Source organism: Helianthus annuus, chromosome 9 (assembly GCF_002127325.2).
Source record: "Helianthus annuus cultivar XRQ/B chromosome 9, HanXRQr2.0-SUNRISE, whole genome shotgun sequence".
NCBI classification, from domain to species: Eukaryota; Viridiplantae; Streptophyta; class Magnoliopsida; order Asterales; family Asteraceae; genus Helianthus; species Helianthus annuus.
The window spans coordinates 79,105,337-79,126,121 of NC_035441.2; the positions used below are offsets into that span (position 1 = coordinate 79,105,337).

The 20,785-nt window shown below is 40.8% G+C and overlaps 1 protein-coding gene across 1 annotated transcript; it reads left to right on the plus strand.

The window, feature by feature from the left end:
- Window positions 1-136: 136 nt before the first annotated feature.
- On the plus strand, window positions 137-1,315 carry LOC110875943. The gene is made up of 2 exons (XM_022124135.1): window positions 137-715; window positions 929-1,315. The coding sequence occupies exons 1-2, from the start codon at window positions 137-139 to the stop codon at window positions 1,313-1,315; spliced, it is 966 nt and encodes a 321-aa protein (XP_021979827.1).
- The last annotated feature ends 19,470 nt before the right edge of the window (window positions 1,316-20,785 follow it).

Below are 20,785 nucleotides of genomic sequence, written 5' to 3' on the forward strand. Positions count from 1 at the left end.
TACGCACTGGAGGAATAAACTTCTGTCGTTTGCAGGGAGATTGCAGTTGATTAGTTCTGTTTTGTCTTCGATGCATGTGTACTGGTCTTCTGTTTTTCTCCTTCCGAGCCGTGTAATAAAAGATTTGGAGACTAGAATGCGAAATTTTTTATGGTCTCAAGATGCGTCATTCCATAGAGGTAAGGCCAAAGTCTCTTGGAAAACTGTTTGTACTCCGAAGTTTGAAGGTGGTTTGGGTATTAGGCGCATTGGGGACATGAATGTGGCCCTTATGACTTCTCATGTGGGTAGTCTTCTTTCTAGAAGGAACTCGTTATGGGTCGACTGGGTGCACGATCATCGATTGAAAGATAAAAATTTCTGGATGTGTAAGATTCCTTCGAACTGCTCGTGGTCTTGGAGGAAACTCTTGCAATTGCGGCAGTCCCTAAGACCTTATATGTGGATTAAAATTGGCAATGGGGAGGACACTTCAGCTTGGTATGATAATTGGTGTAATATTGGGCCGTTAGGTAACTTTCTGACGCCTCGCACTATCACTAATGCGGGTTTTCGTTTGGATAATAAGGTTGTTGAAGTTCAAGCTAATGGTGTATGGTCTTGGCCGGTTGCTTGGAGGGATCTGTTTCCAGTCCTTAACCAGCTTGATAACGTCCATATTGAGCTGAACAAGCAGGACAAGCTATTATGGCGGGACGGTGATGATTTTGACGAGGTAACGACTTCGGGGGTGTGGAATTCCATTCGTTACCGAAGTCCGGAGGTAGAATGGGGTAGTCTAGTGTGGTTTGCGCAATGTATTCCAAGGCATGCTTTCTTGATGTGGTTAATTATGAGGGGTAAACTGCTGACTCAAGATAAGATTTTGCAATGGGGGATAGAGCGAAGAAAGAATATGAATATGATGTGCTGCTTGTTATGTTATCAGGATAATGATTCTCACAGTCATTTGTTTTTTGAATGCCCTTTCTCGGCTCAGGTTTGGCTATCGGTTAGACAAAAGGTTGATATGGTCTCTGTTCAGCCAAAGTGGACAGATATTGTAGATTGGTTATTGCCCCGGGCTAGGTCGAGGTCGGTGGCTAACTATGCGGCTCGTCTTCTGGTTGCGGCTAGTGCTTACATTATTTGGCAGGAGCGTAATGCGAGAATATTCAAGAATCAAATGAGACCACCGGAAGTGATAAGTGAAGTCATTCTTAATACGGTTCGGTACAAGCTCATGGGTGCGAAGATGCGAAAGACTGCTAAGGTGCAGCGGTTGCTTGGGGAGTGGAAGATCGGCTCAAACACAATCAGTGATGACGGTGGCTAGTGTGTTTTAAATTTGTGTTTATGTTTTGTTTCCTAGGTTGGTTGGCTAGGTGGTTTCCTTTGATTGTATTTGTTTTGATTTGATGTACTTTCATGAGGTATGCCTCATGTTAGAACTAGTGTAGGCTTCTCTACACTACTTGGTTTTTTCGTTGTGAATATATAGAATCACCGGGGTAACCCTTTACCCAAAAAAACTAGTTAATTTATGTTATGTACTCTTTGGTTCTTGTTTAAACAATGTATACTTTCATATTTGATTAATAAAACGAAACTTCATTTGCCATGGATTTGAAACAATAAATTCTTTTACAACACTCCCCGATGTTTCCGCCACGATTTGTATGTTCTTCGTGGTCGGGGTGTGACATCTGAGCTAACACTTGCAGATCTTCATAAGCAAGATTCAATAAATCGACTTGATCCACCAAGCGGAAATTCACATCATCATCACAAACGATCACTGCCTGCCCTAGACGTTTATCATAAGCCCAAAAATGCAACGTTTTCAAAGCGCCTTTAGGAATCTTCCTCACTAGAGGAATCACTTTCTCTTTATCAGTTGCAGGCCAGTGAACGACCTTCATTCGCTTGTTAGTATATGGATCTCGAACACCTTTAACTGGTTTAACAAGAGACTCTGCAGTATGCATGGAGGGAAAACCACGAAGAACCTCCCTCTTCAACCTCTCACAAAACAAATGACCACGACCTCCAGGCTTTTCATTCACATAAGGCGCATTTGACAAGTTTGTCAGATCTATCTTGGTAAATGTCTGAAACTGCGCTGGAGCCTTGTACCATTCAACAGGACCAACTTTTCTCTTAATCCACCATCTCTTACGATCATGATCAAATCCCCAGCTAACAACACCAGATCTGTTTCCAACCTTGTCATAGAGAGTTTCACCAACATCCATTAAGTGATGAGTTGCCTCAGCATCATCATCATCAGGATTAAGATTCTTGTTCTTCAGTATCACAAACTCCCTTTTCTTCTTTATCCTCTCAGCCTTTTCTTTCTCTGCAACAGGATCAATCACTCTCTCAAAATACTTTTCCATTGCAGCACTTCGCTCAGCATCATCTTTATCAAAGGCTTTTCTTCTGTTTTCTACATCTGTTGGGTCAGAAAACTCATTCCCAAATTTCTTCTCCAACTTTCCACGTAAATCATATACCATGTTGAATAACAAACTGACATCTCCTTGAAGCTGTTCAATTTGTTGATTCTTTTGAACTGTAGTATCTTCAAGTTGGATGATTTTGGCGTCTTTATGAATTGAATCTTGCTCAACTACCATTAACCGTTTCTTCATTTCTCTCATACTAATGAACTCATCATCATTGTGACAACCCGAACTCCCAAAGTCAGTAACGTTCCATCTTGCGATCTTAACTCCTCATCATTTCTCTTCCATGCGTTACACGTTTCGTGCTAGTTAAATTCTGTTAATTATATGATAACTTCGTTAATTTAGCACACTAATATTTTTGGACCATAACTTAGTGTTTCTTTTAAACGGTTGTGTTAGCGGGCCGCATCTCAAACCCTTGAAGCCCTAAGAGAACCTAATTAAACTAGATCCTAAACCCGCCATCACCTTGACCCATTATGTTCCTGTTTTGGGCGGCCCAAGCGTATGGGCTTGAGCCCATTTTCTCGGTTATCATGTTACTGCCCAAATTAAGTATGGGAATTATTAGATTAAGATTATAGTGGGCCGATGAGAGCCCAAGTAGACCATGTTTTTGGGGAGCTGGGGTTATTTAATTGCACACCTAGTTTACGTAACAAGAAAGCACAAAACTCAAACGATATCCCTACCCTTTCTCCATCTCCTTCGTGCGGCAGTAGAGCACCCCTCCCCCCCCCTCGTGATCACCATCACCAGACTCTCCATAATACTTCGGTTAGTATATCAAAGCTTTGTATTAATTGTTTGTTTTGTTTATGCATGAACGTGATTAACAGAACTGGCATGTGTATACATGTGAACATTGATGCCACAAATCTTATGAGAAACAACTTTAACTATTGAAGAATGATATATGTAACGGGATGGTTAGGATGGTTTAATGGTTCGGATTTTAGAGCATGAACATAAAACCATATGATCTTTGAGAAATCTGTGTTGTACAACTGCGCAAGCCTAGGGTACAACCTGGCCATGCACGTTTGTGATATTGATTATACGTGTTATTGAATCTGATCGATTATGTTACTGTTTGATGTTGTTTATTGGTTGATTCTAGCGTATGCGATCGTTGCCAAGGTTAATCGTTTCCGATGATACCGATCGGAAACTAGTTGCATTAGTTTAGTATACGATCAACATATTGATGATCTGTAGGTATTAAATGAATGATTAATGATCTAACTAAACCGCTGAATACGAACCGCTAATCGCTAATGATGATGTGATCGGCTGCAAAACATGATTACGGTTTGTGCGTATAGGCGTTAACTGCTTCTCGACGAAACATCAGATTCGTTGCATGTTTCAACCCGAGGAAACAGCGAGTTTCGCCGCACGCATAATGCTTGAAACTTGAGCTTGTAATACGGAACTGAATGTATGCATGTTTGTAACGTGGTTCATATAGGAAGCATATGTACTGATAGTAGTTGGTGTGCTTATGTGCCATTAATAATTGATATGTTCCCTTTGGGTTGGTAAGGAATGAATAGGAATATGATCTTGGTAATTACTCGATGGGTATTGTCAGAACATGTGCTAGCATGGGGATCCGAATTTAATAGGTAATATGCTAGTCACACATCTTTGATTTCAAGTCAGTGGAATGTGAATTGGTGATTCAAATTTTGTATAGGAATTATAAGTCCCTGTCGATTTTATATGTTAAGTGTTATTACTTGAACCATATATGTGATACTTATATATTAAATGGTGTGGTTTGTGATTAAGGAATACTTGAATTAATCATACGTGAAATATGTAGTACACATGAAATTGATTGTTGTCGGTAACAATGATAGGACGTGCTTGATCAATTGACAAATGAGTAAACAATCTAACCGAGCAAAACCAAGGTGAGTTCACTGCACTTTTCTCAAGCATGCGTCCCGGTGGTTTGGAACAACTGGTAAACATTTGGAAGGGAAACATTGGGTAAATAACTTAATCGGTTTTGATTATTGCCTGGAGGGCAATGGGGGTGATTAGTTGATAGCGCTATTAGGTGGGAAACCTCACACCGGGCCGTAAGGACGGGCGTGAACTAATTATCTGGGTATGGCTATGGTTGTTAGAGGCACACTCCTCGGATACATATGGGCACTCTCCCTAGGGTATCTAACGAAGGCAACATAGCAAACGGTCGTTAAGGGGTGCCCACTCCCCGGATACTTATGGGCACACTCCCTAGAGTATCTAACATGAGCAACATCGAAACATCAAACATCATAACAACAAACAACATATCGTCTTGTAAACTGTTTTACTCACTTGATCGGTAACACAACTTGGTAAACGAACACAAACCTTGAACTCACCAGCGTAGTCTGACACACTTGTTTACATGCTTGTAGGTAATTATTGAAGGAACTTGGGAGCTTGCCGTCTGATGCTGCTGGAGTGGTTGTGGTCATAACAAACAATTACGTTGATTTGGTTTTCATTCATTTACACACTTATACGTTTATGCTTCCGCTTAATACTTTGGTTTTGGTTTAACTTTTCAAACGATACATTACTTTTAATTGGGTATTTTAATACATTATAACTGGTGTTTGATATGATTGGTGGCTCTTTGTTGAATCGTTGCATCTCCAATAGGGACATACCCTAGGTGGTAATTTGGGGGTGTGACAATCATCGCTTGAATCATCATCAAACGACATTCTAAACGGTTCTTCAGGCCTATTACCACTTGAACTGCTAGGCATATCAAGATCAACTCTAGAAGGACCAGCAGATTCAGAAACACCAGATGGCATTGTCTCAATAGCAGTATCAACATTAACATTTGAAACCTGAACATCTGCAGTGGTGGTCTCCAAAACATCTCTTTGAGAATCAGTATTAAATTCAAAAATATCTTCTGTTGTAGTGGTGGTATCACTGACATTCTTCTCGAAATCAAAATCATATAAACCATCATCTTCTTCAGCAGTAATCACAGGTTGATCTTTGCTCTGCTCAACATACATACCGAGTCGAGGATCCCTCCTTTTTCGCTTTAAAGGTAATGAATCAGGATCCCTTGGGTTTTCTTCTGGCTCTTTATTTGAAACTGTAAGATCGGAAGGAGGATTTCCCATCTTATCAGTCACTGATTTTAATAACAAAGCTAGATTTTCAGCAGTAATCACCGATGGAACAGTAGAAACAACAACTTCAGCTTCATTTTCAGGAGGAAGTTCTTCATCATCTCCCGAATCACACATAATCTCTATGCCTTCATCGTCAGAATTAATTGTTAAAATCTCTGTCTCAGGCTCATCAGCAACTGCACCCTGAACATCATGCTCTTCAGCTACCATTGCATTAACAGGTACAGGTTGTACTATCACTGGATGTCACACCCCGACCACGTAGGACAACAAACCGTGGCGGAAACGTCGGGGAGTGTTGCAACAAAAGCTATTGTTTCACAACCATGGATACAAAATAGTTTTGTTTTATGATAAAATTAATTATTACATTGTCTTGACACCAAACAAACACGTTAAATATCGACTATCATTGTTATTATGTCACTAAGGCCTTGTCCAGATCCTAAGTGACGCATGCATCCTAGAAACCACATCAAGCAACAACACCTGAAACATATGTAAAAACTTAGTCAGCAAAGAAATGCTGGCGAGTACATAGGTTTTATAAGAGTATCGGAATCATGGCTCGTTTATATGTTACAGTACTTTATTAGACTACAAGAGTCAAAATACAAACCTTGTTTTGAAAAATGTATTGCAACATAGTTAACCAACTCAAATCAAGTTGATTATAGTTTATAAAATCTCGTAGCCATGCTTCTTAACCCCAAAAACATTTGTTTTAGAAAACCAACTTGTAAAACATCTTGTAAAAACTCGTTAAAAACTCGTATGGTTTATAACCTTTAGAAAACATCGTTTGTGTGACATCGTTTCAAAATCGTTTACCCAAGTGAACTAAATAACGCCACGGTATGTAATATGTTGAAAACACTTATATATAGGAAGTACCAACGGCGTATCCACCATGCTTTCATCACATTACACCCGTCCCGTTATCTAAACACTAACCAGAAACCAATCGTTTACCCAAATCGTTTAACTTGTTCAAATCGTTTTCAAATAGTTTCCAAATCGTTAACTCGTTTAAATCGTTTAAAAGCATCCTCGTTTTAATTGTGAAAACTTATTTATGGTCGTCTCGCTAACAACATTCAAACCTTCGTGACTCGATCACCTCGCTTCTCGCTTCTCGTATTAACAAACCACCAAAGGGTAAGTTAACAAACATCAGATTCAGTCGCTACCCACAACCCCCACACATAACCATGGGTGTAGTAAAGTAACAGGATTTGTCAGATCCTATGGTACCATAACCTAATACTGGTCGGCTTGATCAATGCTAATTAATGTCATTTGTTATGTAACTACAACCATCAAGTTTTGTTCACATTATTGAAATCGTTATTAGTTTAGTAAAAATCGTTTTAATCGTTTTTGAAATCATCGTTTAAACCTTGAAAACATTTCGTACATATGAATCACCCCAAAACATTTAAGAACAGCAAAAGAGGGGAACTATGTACTCACATGGAGTGCAAAGTATCCTCAATCAATAGAACTTCAACAAACTCGAGCAAACCAGAGAAATCAAATAGCACCTAGTAATCGAACCACTAGTCAAACAATAGACGCCTAAATCAGAAGATCGAATAGAATGAAGTCTTGTAAACCAAATGAGTGTTGGAACTCATGTGATATGGTTTGAGAAAGCCTACATCCTAAATCGGAACCTAACCTAAGTGCTTTCGACCCATCGTGACCCATTAAGGTAGCTTACGCTACTTTTTTTTGGGTAAAGGGTTACCCCGGTGAATCTATTATAAACCGCAAATAAGTACAAGTAGTGAGGATGAATTCCACACTAGTTCATATACAAGACATGCCCCATATATGTAAGCCAACAAACATAAAAGAACCTATGACAACACATCAAACCTAGCCTACTACACATCATGCAAAGATATCTAGCAGACAAAACAATACATAACCAAAATCTTCAACCTCCATCATCGAAAATGAAGTTTCCACTAGACGGCAGCCCCTTTAGATGAATCAAAGACAAACTAACCATTGGAACCCTTTGTGGAAGAGGTGCTTGCCCCTGTTCTAGAAGACGAAGGATATGTACCCGAATCTTTGGTTTCATCATAGACAACTTCAACCCCGTCCTCATCTACATCCACATGAATCTGACTACCCCCTTTATTTCTCTCTTGAGTTGAAACACCACGTCCCCCAACACACTCGAGCGCAGAAAACGGATTATGACTTTGGATTTTATGGGAAGTAGAAACCTGCTGAGAAGCAACAGCCTTTTTCTTCCTATCCACCGGTCTGTATTCAAATTTAGGCTTCTGGTTATTAACTTGAAAGCCATTCTTCTTTGCACTCTTCTTAACCGAAACTTCAGTGAAGCCATCCTCATCTACTATTGGCCTATTACTAGGAGGTTTGGATGTTGAGCCAATACGTGTAGGGCATTCCACATATTCATGCCCAAACACACAGCAGTGAGCACATCTCGGAGGTTCCCATTCATACTCCACCCGAATAGTCTCCGTAACATATTTGTTTCCATCCAAATCAGGAATAGCCATGGTTATAGTGCCTTTCAAATCCTGATCAGCGGATATTTCAATGAGAGCCCTAGCATAGCTGCTCCGTCCCCAAGCCTCATTACACATGTCAATAGTATACGAATCCAGCCGTACAGGAGATCCAATTTTTTACGCCAGCATGCTTAACCCATCATCAGAATAAGCCACTAGAGGGACGTCATGCAATTTCACCCAAACTGCAACCTTTTTAAACTCTTCTTTTTTAAGGGTGTTTGTGGGGGACCAAATGTTGAGAAACAAGGGTTTGTTACGGATCATCCAAGGACCCCCTTCAAGAACAGCATCCATTCCCTTTCTATCTTCAAACTTGAAGAAAAAGAACCCATTTGAATTCATCATCGTTTTCAGAAGACCATGTTTCTTCCAATTTGTTCTCACAAAGTATTCAACAACCGGATATGCAATTCTATCCCCCAGGAAGTAACCATAAAGAGTGTTGGCTAACCTGTTGTTAACTTGGCGAACAGAGTCAATCGGAAGCACTACATCCACACCATCCAATGAGGCATCTGAGAGTAGCTTTCGAAAATTGACTTTCGGAACTTGCTTAGCTACATCATTGGCCTTCCTAGCACTTTCCTCCTCACTTTGATTCTGATTTGGATTACCAACCCGCATAGGACCACTCTGTTCTACCTGTTTGTTTAGTACCACATCAGCATACAAATGTTGTTGGACTCGAGCATTATCACCCTGTTCCTGCTTACGGACACGAGCAGGACTGACATCATTTAGCGGGAGAACAAATGATACCTTTCGCTTATCAAAAACCATTGCATACTCCTCATCTGGTGAATCCGAACAGCCAAGAACATAGTCAGTATCATTCAGGGGTAACATGAACCGAACCTTCTTGTTACCCACTTCTGAACCGTAGGAATTTGTGAATTTTGTCTTGGCTCAAAAGGTTTCCCATTGATATTTCGGATCTTTCTCGCAAAAACGTTTGAATTATCCTCAGTTTGTTCATCCTTATCAACAGCCATATCAAATGATTATACAGGCAAGAAAGTCAGCAATTAAAGCAATCAAAACCCTAGTGACGGCTGACAATGAATTCAGCCGCAAACCCTAGTCGGAATTGAGTACACCGCCGCAAATCCTTGACTGAATTGTCGCTGAAAATTGACTGCCAAACCTGAATGTAGCCGATTCTGGAGAACCCTAATCTGATGTAATATTGAATCGCCGCTTAGATCAGATCAAGAATAAACCCTAGAAGCGAAGTAAGCAGCCGTCACCCGAACCAATTCGAAGATAAAAAACAACCGGAAACCAGATTAGTAGTATGATGAACGGCAGCGAAGACAAAATAAATCAACTTGTAAAAAAACCCTAATCTTAACTTCAATCAATTAGGGATCAAGGTATAGTCAAGTTGCCTTAAGAGAAGGAATCGACAAACCCTAATCACTAATCAAAATCGATCAAGAACATGTTAGATACGAATGGAATTAGGGTTTAGGAGATAATCGCCAATTTCGCCCATCGCCTCGCCGACTGTAACACGAAACATATTTATTCTAAGAACAACATATATTAGCTTACGCTACTTTAACGCGTCGTGTGTGCAAAAGCGCGTTCGAGACGTCTAACTAGTCCTATGACAAGTATTATATGCCTCTTTATGTTTAAATATGTTACATAATCAGTTACGTGGCAAAAGCTTAGGTTACATATGCTTAATTACCAATTATGCATGAAAAGGGTATTTTGGTGATTTACCTAAGGCATATAAACTACTTATCATAAAACTACTTAAAACTAGGTGACCATAAGGTATAACCTTGGAAGGTTATTCCCTATGCTACTATGGTCACTAAACATGTTTGGTCGGATCCTAATGATCGACCAAACGGGTCGTGTTCGAAAGTCTAAGCGGGTGTTTAGTCCGCTTGACTTACGACTTTACATAAGCACTAATCTAAAAAGTGACGAGCTAAACATGCTAGAACATGTTTAGTTAAGTTAGAAAACAGGTTTTGATATCAAAACAAACGGTTTTGATATCCTAGAGTAGTTTGGTTACAAACTACGCGAGAAAACGCATTTTGGCCGAAACTACGACTCGTCAATGAGCCTAGATGATGTGGAAATCAGTAGGTATAGTCACTAAGGACTATAACTATCGTGATTACACTCACGTTATGAAGTTCAAACGAACTTCGCGTTGACCATAAACTGGTCAAAGCAGAAAGTCAAACACAGTTTGACTTTAACGATAAAACGAATGAAAAGAACGAAAGAATACTTACAGAAGGTCCCCGCAAGATTTGATTCCGATTTTTCTCTCAGGTAGGAAGCATATACTTCCACTTAGAGAGCATAAATCAGATTTCAAATTGTGGGTTTTGAAGTGAAATGGATGGGGTATATATATAGGATTTCTAGAACCATTAAGATCGTTCCTCGAAAACTGAGCTTTGATCTGGACCTTACATGTGTGCCCATGGTTTTCTAAAACCATGGGAGCCCCTAATGTGGACTATGTTCATTGAATACCAGCCCATGGTTTTGCAAAACCATGGGTGAAAACCATCAACACTTCAAAATGGATTAGGTTCATTGAATCTGCCAAAAATTTCAAAAATGGTCCATACACTTGTAAAACTTGATTTTTTTGGCACTTTTAAGCCCCGTTAACCCCATTTCAAGGATCTAAAATAAAGTTAAAGTATAGGGAACTTAAAATATGCTCAAAAACATCTCGGATGTCGGTTCGTTTGGTCGTACGGTTGCGTTATTCGCTTAATTACGACGGAAGTCGTAACGGACGCAAAAACGATCCAAATCAAGCGACGAATGGAATTTTCATATGCCAAACACTATAATAAAATATTTTAGTGCTTACATAATTTTTTTTGGATGTCCGGATATATTCAGAACGTAAGATATGCGCGAAAATGCAAACTTGTGCACTTTTTGACGCTTTTAGTCCCTATTGATCAATAAAGTTTATTTTTGCATACCGAACCCTTCAAAGCCTATTTCTAAGCTATGTAAAGGATATTTATGGTATATTTAACTTATGATCAAGTTCCGGAGTGTTCGTTACTACACAAATCGGTATAGTTTTGTAGTTTGACACAAATAGTCCCTGCGATCGAACAAAGTTGATTTTAACACACCAAACCATCCAGAACTTATTTCTAAGTTATGTGGAGGTTTTTTAAGATATGTTAAGCCTATTTCACTATTCTGGAGTGTTTGTTGCATTAAACTGGTTATATTTACGCATCAGTGCGCGTATAACCTTCCAGAAAGCGATTTAAAGCTTGAAATTGGAATTGAATCGAATTATAAAATGACCAAACACAAATACACACAAAATAACACCAAAACACATATAATAACACCAAAGCACATTGTTTTATTAATAATCAACATTGTTTTATATCGTACATCGATTACAGAGCACAGTTGTCACAGTCTCCCCTACTTCAGGAAATTTCGTCCCGAAATTTTAACTAGAGGAAGCTTGTGAAAACAAATGCGGATATTTGGTCATCATTTGGTCCTTACATTCCCAAGTAAATTCTGGGCCACGTTTGGACTCCCAACGAACTTTAACCAAATGAATCCGTTTGTTCTTCAACTGTTTGAATGTACGGTCCACTATCTCCACGGGTTTCTCGACAAAGTGCATCGTTTCATCGATTCGGATCTCGTCGAGAGGAATGTGAAGATCAACGTCAGCTAAACACTTTCGCAAATTGGACACGTGAAAAGTCGGATGAATATTTCCAAGCTCTGGAAGTAGCTCTAGTCGATAGGCAACCTTCCCAATTCTTTCCACAATCTTGAATGGTCCCACATATCGAGGTGCAAGTTTTCCTTTCTTTCCAAATCTCACGACTCCTTTCCAAGGTGAAACCTTGAGTAGGACACGATCTCCGACTTGAAATTCTAAGGGCTTGCGTCGCATATCCGCATAACTCTTTTGACAGCTTCGTGCTGTCACAAGATTATCGCGGATTTTCTTGATTTTGTCTGTTGTTTCCAGAACGAGCTCAGGTCCAGTAAGCTGAGCTTCACCGGTCTCGTTCCAACAGACAGGTGAACGACATTTTCGACCGTAGAGAGCTTCGAATGGTGCCATATTGATGCTAGCATGATAACTATTGTTGTCACACCCTGGCTTTGCGGAAGCGTGGTTAATTTGGTGTGACTTCTTAATACCATAGCTTAATCATAACAAAGCTATATGAATTAAAAACATGCAAGATCATCCATTAAGTTTTGAAAACCAAATACAATACCATTGTTTTAACGGGAATACGCCCTAACAACCACAACCTTGTTCAACAAACATTACAAACTCAAACATAACATAAACACAGTTTAAGGACTGTGACTTGTCCAGGAAAGAGTCACATTCCCTAAACCCCAGATGACTTCGGAAACTAGTGCAGCGGGAAAACGTGCCATACCGTGCCAGATCCTTTAATTCCCTGAAATACATGTAAGTTGAAAAATCAACAATAATGTTGAGCGAGTTCATGTGTAAGTGAGTAAATAAACCTTTGTATTTATCAAAATCCTGGTATGTAGCAAATAAGGAAAAAGAGATCACCAATGGTTTGCAAGGCCATTGATATGTGTGAAATGCAAGTAGGAAGGCTCAAACCTAGCAGATTTATGCGCCGGGTACAAAGTCATCCCGAGGTCCGTTATGCTGGGCCTGGGACTGGGCTCGCTACACCCAAATAGATCTATCGCTCCTGCCCCTCGGTCCTACCCTGAGGATTAATGACCTCAAGTTTCCGCCTACCCATTCACATGATCTAAATAGTAACCCTCCTTACGCTAACCATACCATGTGTAAAGTATTCATAATCAAAGTAACATGTATTTCACCCCCGCAGTTTAGAAAACTGAAAACAGTTAAGAGAAAAGGGGGACATGAACTCACAGTCGGTGCGTCTCTACCAAGTACTCCAAATCAGGCAGCTGTGCAACGACCTACATGTGCTAACTCTATTAGACGGACGACCGTGCTTTAGCTTTATAGTTTAAGTTTTTGGGGAAATAGTTAGACAACTATTTCGGGTTTACTTTTCGTATATACTTGGTAGTTAATTTCCTTCCCAAGGATGGGGGATTTAATACATGTGCGTTCGAATTATATCATTAAGTCTCACTTAATATATATTTATTTCTAATTCCAAAATATAAATATTTTTCTCAAAAATATTATATTTTCATTTCACATAATTTCCCCAAAAATAATACGTCGACAAAATTACGCGTTCATGAATATTTCCGTATAATGTGTAAGTTACGTTTTATCATTCGAGTGGTAATAAATATTACCAGTGTAACTTATATAGTTATCGTAGAGGCGTTCGTATTATTTTGGATCTGTTGACGTTCGTAAATATTATTTTTACTCTAAAAATAATATTTGTGTATTTTTCACAAAATAATCATAAACAATGTTGTGAAAATATATACTTACCAAATATATATTTATCGCGTTTAATTTTGTGAAAATCCCACCTCCGAATATTTGTAAATAAAGTCGTGGCGAAATATATTCTGAAAACATGTCGAAAAGATATTTCTAACACTTATAGTGCAAATAATTCTAAGTGTTAGGTTTTTAGAAAAATTTCGCCAGAGTTTCCTTTGTAACTGGAGGTGGCCACGCTTTCAAGCGTATCATTTTCTTTTACTAAATCAATTTCAACAACTTCTTTATTCAATCAAAAATTTCCGACACATCAAGTAGTCGACAAGTATGTAAATCGCATAAATCACATGAACTTGTAGCTTTTCCGAAACTATAGTGTAAATCCCATTATATTTTGTGGATCTTTATATAAAGTAATTCGATCTCGTAAAAACCTCGTTTTTAGAGTAAAACCATCTTTACAACTTCTCGTGATCTTTTACAAAGTTTGTTATTTTGTCGAAACTCTTCATTTCACAAGTGTTTACACACTTGTGGTTTATAAAAATCATGCTTGTTAGTGTAAGATCCATTTTTAGAAAACATGATTTCTTTGACAGTCGGTCTTTTGAAAATACCACTTGCAGATACGTAGATCTGCTAGTTTTAAACACTATTCCACAAGTAAAACGTTTTTACACAAGTTCATGATTCGCGTGTGGTAGAGTTTCACCTTTTAACCCTTGTTCTATTCAAAACAATTTTATGTCATGATTCGTGATCATGACCAAACCGGGTTAAACGATGATCCGAGCTACCACAACATAGATCGGGTCTAAATAATCACAAATTTCAATTACTACAACATTTACACAACTAGTGAGCTTTTAACCATCGTTTTTCATGTTCTTAGTAGACTTTAATGCTTCAGGTTGCAAGATTCCGAGTTTTAATCATTACACCACATATTAACCGCTTTAGATTAGTTCAAGATAGTGTTTTAAGCATCATACCTCTAGCTCGAGGCTAGGGAAGAATCTATGCGCAAATGAGGTGGATAAAAGCTAGAGAAAGAGGTCCTTCGAACTCCGAGTGCACCAAGCTTCCTAATACGTGACCCTTGATGTTTGTATGACCTTGGAATGAAGAGATGAGAGCTCGAAAATGGTTGTAGAGGAGGGGGGTGTTCGGCCGAGACTATAGGGAGCAAGAGAGGAGAGAGTTTGTGGTGATGAGTTAAGTGAATGATCTTGTGTGTTTAGGTTATTACTTATAGACAAATGGTGAGATTAAGGACCAATGGATCAAGTGTTGTCTAGATATGGGACACCAAGCAATATTAAAATAAAAAATGGTACAAGACTTGTTACATGGGGACCGAAATCGGCCATTGGGGGGGGGGGGGTAAGCTAGTCCATTTCCAAGTATTAGTTAGTTTAAGGTTAGGTTAACTAAGTTAAGTTTAGGGATTAACTTAGTTAGTTATGTGATGTGTTTTAACGCGGGTGTTAGGGTGTTCAGGGACCCTAACTGGCTCAGAAAAAGATCAATAATGTTAATGTCAATATTTTTATGTTCCGGGTATAGTCCGGTTGTTCGGTTGGATAGTAATCCGTTAAAGCGCTTAACAAAGCTTTTAAGTGCCGTTAATACCATTTTTAGTGACACAACTTGTTCCCGACACTTTGGAAAGTGTCTAGTAATGTTTTTCTCATGTTTTGGCACTTTATTAGCTAGCTTGAAGCTGATTTGTTCATTAAAGTGCTGTGTTTTGTGCTTAGAGTACGTTTTAGGCACATCCGATCACTGTATCTTATTCCTAGAGACGCAGTTCTACAACCCTTGTATCCCAACACTCACTATGGGAGTAGTAAAATATTTCTGGCTCATACAGGCCTTAGAGGCAGTATCTGCCTGATGCTGGCTTTATCAGCATGTTCAATAGGTTATCCGTTCATAGTGCTACTGTGCTTTTGTGCATCATGTTTGCCACTAGGGTTTAGTATGTAAATAATGTAGTGACGGAAATCATAGTATGATGCAGTTATGTACAAGTATCAACAGTCAAGTGGCAGTTCATCAGTAATTTCAAGTAAGCACAGTAATTAAGCAGCAATTTATTGTTAATTAAACCGTACGGATACCTGGTTTGGTGAGGGTTGTCACATTCTCCCCCCGTTAGAAAAATTTCGTCCCGAAATTTTAAGTTCTGCTTCTAGAAGCAGGGTTCTCGGGAAATAAGTGGGGGTATTTCTCTTTCATTCGGTCCTCACGCTCCCAGGTGAATTCAGGGCCATGTCTGGCATTCCAACGAACTTTGACGAGCTTGACACTGCTCCGGCGGGTCTTGTTCACTTTCCAATCCGTGACCTCAACAGGTTCTTCAACGAAGTGGAGCGTGTCGTCAACATGAATTTCGTCGGTAGGAATGACAACGGTATCTTGCGTTGGACTTCTCTTTAGGTTGGATACGTGAAATGTATCGTGAACTCCATTCAATTCGGCAGGTAGATCCAACTTGTATGCTACGGTCCCCATTCTTTCCAAAATCCTGAACGGACCAATATACCGCGGATTCAACTTTCCATGCTTCCCAAAGCGTGCCACACCCTTCCAGGGTGATACCTTTAACAAAACCATATCACCAACCTCAAACTCTAGAGGTTTCCTGCTTCGATCCGCGTAGGCTTTCTGCCGGTCACGAGCCGCACTGATGCGATCTCGTATCTGTGCAATCTTGTCGGTGGTTTCCTGGACTACATCAGGACCAACCAACTGTCTATCACCGGCGTCAGACCAACAGAGCGGTGATCTGCACTTGCGCCCATATAAAGCCTCGAATGGCGCGGCACCAATACTGATGTGGTAGCTGTTGTTGTAAGAAAACTCAACCAGGGGTAAATGCTTATCCCAGCTACCGCCCAAATCCATGACACATGCTCTCAGCATGTCTTCCAAAGTCTGAATCATCCGCTCGCTTTGACCGTCGGTCTGCGGATGGAAAGCAGTGCTCATATTCAGCTTCGAGCCAAAAGCTTCTTGGAAGGATTGCCAAATCCTTGATATGAACCTTCCGTCTCTATCGGAGATGATTGAGAGAGGTACTCCATGGCGTGTAACAATCTCTCTCATGTATATTTCGGCCAATTTACTCGTATTATCCTTTTCTCGAATAGGTAAGAAGTGTGCTGACTTCGTTAATCGGTCCACTATCACCCAAATGGTGTCATGGCCTCTTGGCGTTCTTGGCAATTTCGTAATAAAATCCATGGAGATTTGTTCCCACTTCCACTTGGGAATTTCCGGTTGTTGCAGAAGTCCTGAAGGCTTCTGGTATTCCGCCTTAACCTTAGCGCAAGTTAAATATTTGCTCACATAAACAACAACATCGCCTTTCATCCTAGGCCACCAATAGTAATCTTTAAGATCCTGGTACATCTTATCCGCTCCAGGGTGGATAGAGTACCGTGATTTGTGAGCTTCATCGAAAATAACCTTCTTTAAACCTCCAAACAAAGGAACCCAAATCCTTTTCTCGAAACATAACGTTCCTTCCCTGTTTGGTACCAATAGCTTCTCCATCCCACGGAGATATTCCTCTTCAAGGTTTCTTTCCTTGAGAGCTTCTTTCTGCGCTGTACGAATGCGTGAGGAAAGGTCGGTTTGAATAATCATTTCTAAAGCCCTAACCCTTATGGGCTTGATCCTCTCCTTTCGACTTAGGGCATCGGCGACCACGTTCGCCTTCCCTGGATGATACTTTATCTTGCAGTCGTAGTCGTTCAACAACTCAACCCATCGTCTTTGCCTCATATTCAACTCCTTCTGGTTGAATATATGCTGCAGGCTCTTGTGATCTGTGAAGATTGTACACTTCGTCCCATAAAGGTAGTGTCTCCAGATCTTTAAAGCAAAAACCACTGCGCCAAGCTCCAAATCGTGTGTGGTATAGTTCTTTTCATGTACCTTCAGCTGGCGTGACGCGTAGGCAATAACCTTTTGGCGTTGCATCAACACGCAACCCAATCCTTGACGCGAAGCGTCGCAGTATACCACAAAATCATCTGTACCTTCCGGTAGTGCTAAGATTGGCGCGTTGCAGAGCTTATCCTTCAATATCTGGAACGCTTCTTCCTGTTTGATTCCCCAATCAAACCTCTTATCTTTCTGCGTGAGGAGCGTCAATGGTTGAGCGATCTTTGAAAAGTTCTCGATGAACCTTCGATAATAGCCAGCCAAACCCAAGAATTGTCGAATCTCGGTTGGCGTCTTTAGCGTTTCCCAATCCTTGATCGCTTCGATATTTGTGGGATCAACATGTATTCCATCTCCATTCACCACGTGCCCAAGGAATTGCACTTCTCGTAGCCAAAACTCACACTTAGAGAATTTGGCGTATAGCTGTTCCTTCTTTAGCAGCTCCAAAATGGCTCTTAAGTGCTGCTCGTGCTCAGCCTTCGTCTTTGAATAAATCAAAATATCATCGATGAATACAATCACGAACTTATCCAAGTACGGCTTACAAACTCGATTCATCAAATCCATGAACACTGCAGGTGCGTTTGTCAGACCAAACGGCATAACGAGGAACTCGTAGTGCCCATAACGAGTTCTGAAGGCTGTTTTTGGGATACTCTCCTCCTGTATCCTTAACTGATGGTAACCAGATCGCAAATCGATCTTCGAATAGAAGCTTGAACCTTGAAGTTGGTCGAACAGATCATCAATCCGTGGCAGAGGATACCTATTCTTGATCGTCAGCTTGTTCAACTCCCGGTAGTCGATGTACATCCAAAAACTACCGTCCTTCTTCTTGACAAACAAAACTGGAGCTCCCCAAGGCGAGAAGCTCGGTCGGATGAATCCCTTGTCTAACAACTCTTGAAGTTGTGTCGACAGTTCCTGCATCTCAGACGGAGCAAGTCTGTACGGTGCCTTAGCCACAGGCGCGGCGCCGGGAACTAAGTCAATGCGGAACTCCACTTGCCTTTGAGGCGGCAAGCCAGGCAAATCTTCTGGGAAGACTTCTGGGTACTCCCTCACGACAGGGATGTCTTCGATCTTCGGTTCTTCAGCTTTCTTATCCACAATGTGTGCCAGAAAAGCAACACATCCTTTCTGCAAACACTTTCTCGCTTTCAGGCAGCTAATAATTCTTAATGGCGTCTCACGCTTCTCTCCGTGAACCACAATTGTTTCGCCATCTACGGTTGGGATACGAACAACCTTTTCATGACAAACTATCTCGGCCTTGTTACTTGATAACCAATCCATCCCTACTACCACGTCAAAGCTTCCCAACTGGACTGGTAGTAGATCTAGAGCGAACTCACGCTCTCCCAATTCGATTACACAACCTCTGATAACTTCACCGGCTTCTACCAATTTTCCATTAGCCAATTCGATTGAGTACGGAATATCTAATTTACTAGCGGCTAAACCAAGCATATTCTTAAACTCTAACGACACGAAGCTATAAGCGGCGCCAGTATCAAATAAAACGGATGCATAGCGTTGGTTTACAGGGAACGTACCAGTGACAACATTGGGATCCTGGCGCGCTTCCCTTGCTTCTATGTTGAAAACCCTTCCGCGGGCTTGGTTTAATTCCGGGCAATTCCTCTTGTAATGCCCAAGATCACCACAGTTGAAACATTCGGGCCTTTGCCCATTTCCACCACCGTTTCCAACTTGATTGTTTCTCTGGTTACGATTTACAGCGCCCGCTTGGTTAGCATTGTTGACTCGGTTTCCATCACCTCCATTGTTCCCTTGGGGGCGATTTCCATTTCCGCCTCGGTTGGTGTTTCTGTTTCCAAATCCTCTCTGGCCTCCCTGGCCAGCAGTGGCCCAACAAGACTCCTTCAGGTGGCCAGTCTTTCCACATGCTTCACAAATCTTCAACCCACAACGGCCAGAATGATGGCGCTGGCAGTTATTACACTTGGGCTGGGTGCCCATGTATCTCTTTCCTTTCTTCCCATTACCGGCTGTAACCTGAGCTGACATACTTGATTCCCCTTTCTTAACCACCACCCCGGTGCCCTGCTTGAAGTTTGAAAACTTCCGCTTGTTTCCCCCTGATGACTCCACATGAGTCTCTTTCTTCTTTGGCTCAGCTTCATCAAACTTGTTCAAACGAATTGCCTCCTCGGTGAGAGCCACGCTCAAATCAATGGCTTCAGTGATAGTCGTAGGTTTGGAGGAGGTCACCATGCTTATGATTTGGGGAGCTAATCCCCAAATGAAACGTTCAATTCTCTTGAACTCAGGAGTGACCATGTAGGGTACCACATGCGACAAGTCGTGGAACCTCTGAACGTACTCTGCTATCTTTGGACCTTCCATTTTCAAATGCCAGAACTCGGTCTCCAATCTCTGGATTTCAGCGCGGGAACAGTACTTTTTGCGCATGAGTTCCTTCAGTTCGGTCCAGGTCAGCGCGTAGGCAGCAGCTTCGCCAAGTGTCTGTACTTGCAAATTCCACCAGGATAGGGCTCCATCCAAAAATAGCCCAGAGATATATGTGACTTGCTGATCCAGTGCGCATTTGCTCATGCGAAGAACAGATTCAGTTTTCTCAGCCCAGCGGACAAAAGCGACAGCACCTCCTGTGCCATCAAAGTTTACGGGCTTGCAGTCTAAGAACTGCTTGTAGGTGCACCCTGCACATACATTATAACATATGATTGGCATTAGCATTCTTGCTAAGGAAATCCATTTAGGTCATGGTATGTCTTAATGACTTAGGGTTACCATGAGGTGGATTGTTATTGTTGCCGGTGTTGCCAGAGTTGCTTCCACTATTGAGCAATGGCAGCAGCGATGACTTGCTGTAGTTCGGCCTGAGTGGTAGGCATTTGCTGTTGTTGACGTCTTGGCGGCATCTTCTAAAGATGTGTTTACGTCGGTCAGGCCATAGTAAAGCGTATGTATATAGTAATAGTAATAGCACATAACATCTCATGTTATCAATATATCACAAATACCAATCACACCACATCCCATGTCATAAAAATATAAATAAGCAATCAAGCGAATCAAATATGATGAGAATATTGCGATTGCCATATATCGAGACCACATAGTAAGTGTATCAGTACATCACTGTGTCATACAATCATCAATCAACTAGGGGCTACATCACCCCTGTCCAAAAACTATATCAAGTCAGTGTCAAATACATCAAATACATGTCAACAAAAGTCAGAATCATCA

Bases quoted from the DNA above. Each gene is read 5' to 3' on its own strand.
- LOC110875943 (XM_022124135.1), top strand. From the start codon at position 137: ATGCGAAATTTTTTATGGTCTCAAGATGCGTCATTCCATAGAGGTAAG. The intron at 716-928 runs GTAACGACTTCG...TTATGTTATCAG, and splicing joins ACGGTGATGATTTTGACGAG to GATAATGATTCTCACAGTCA.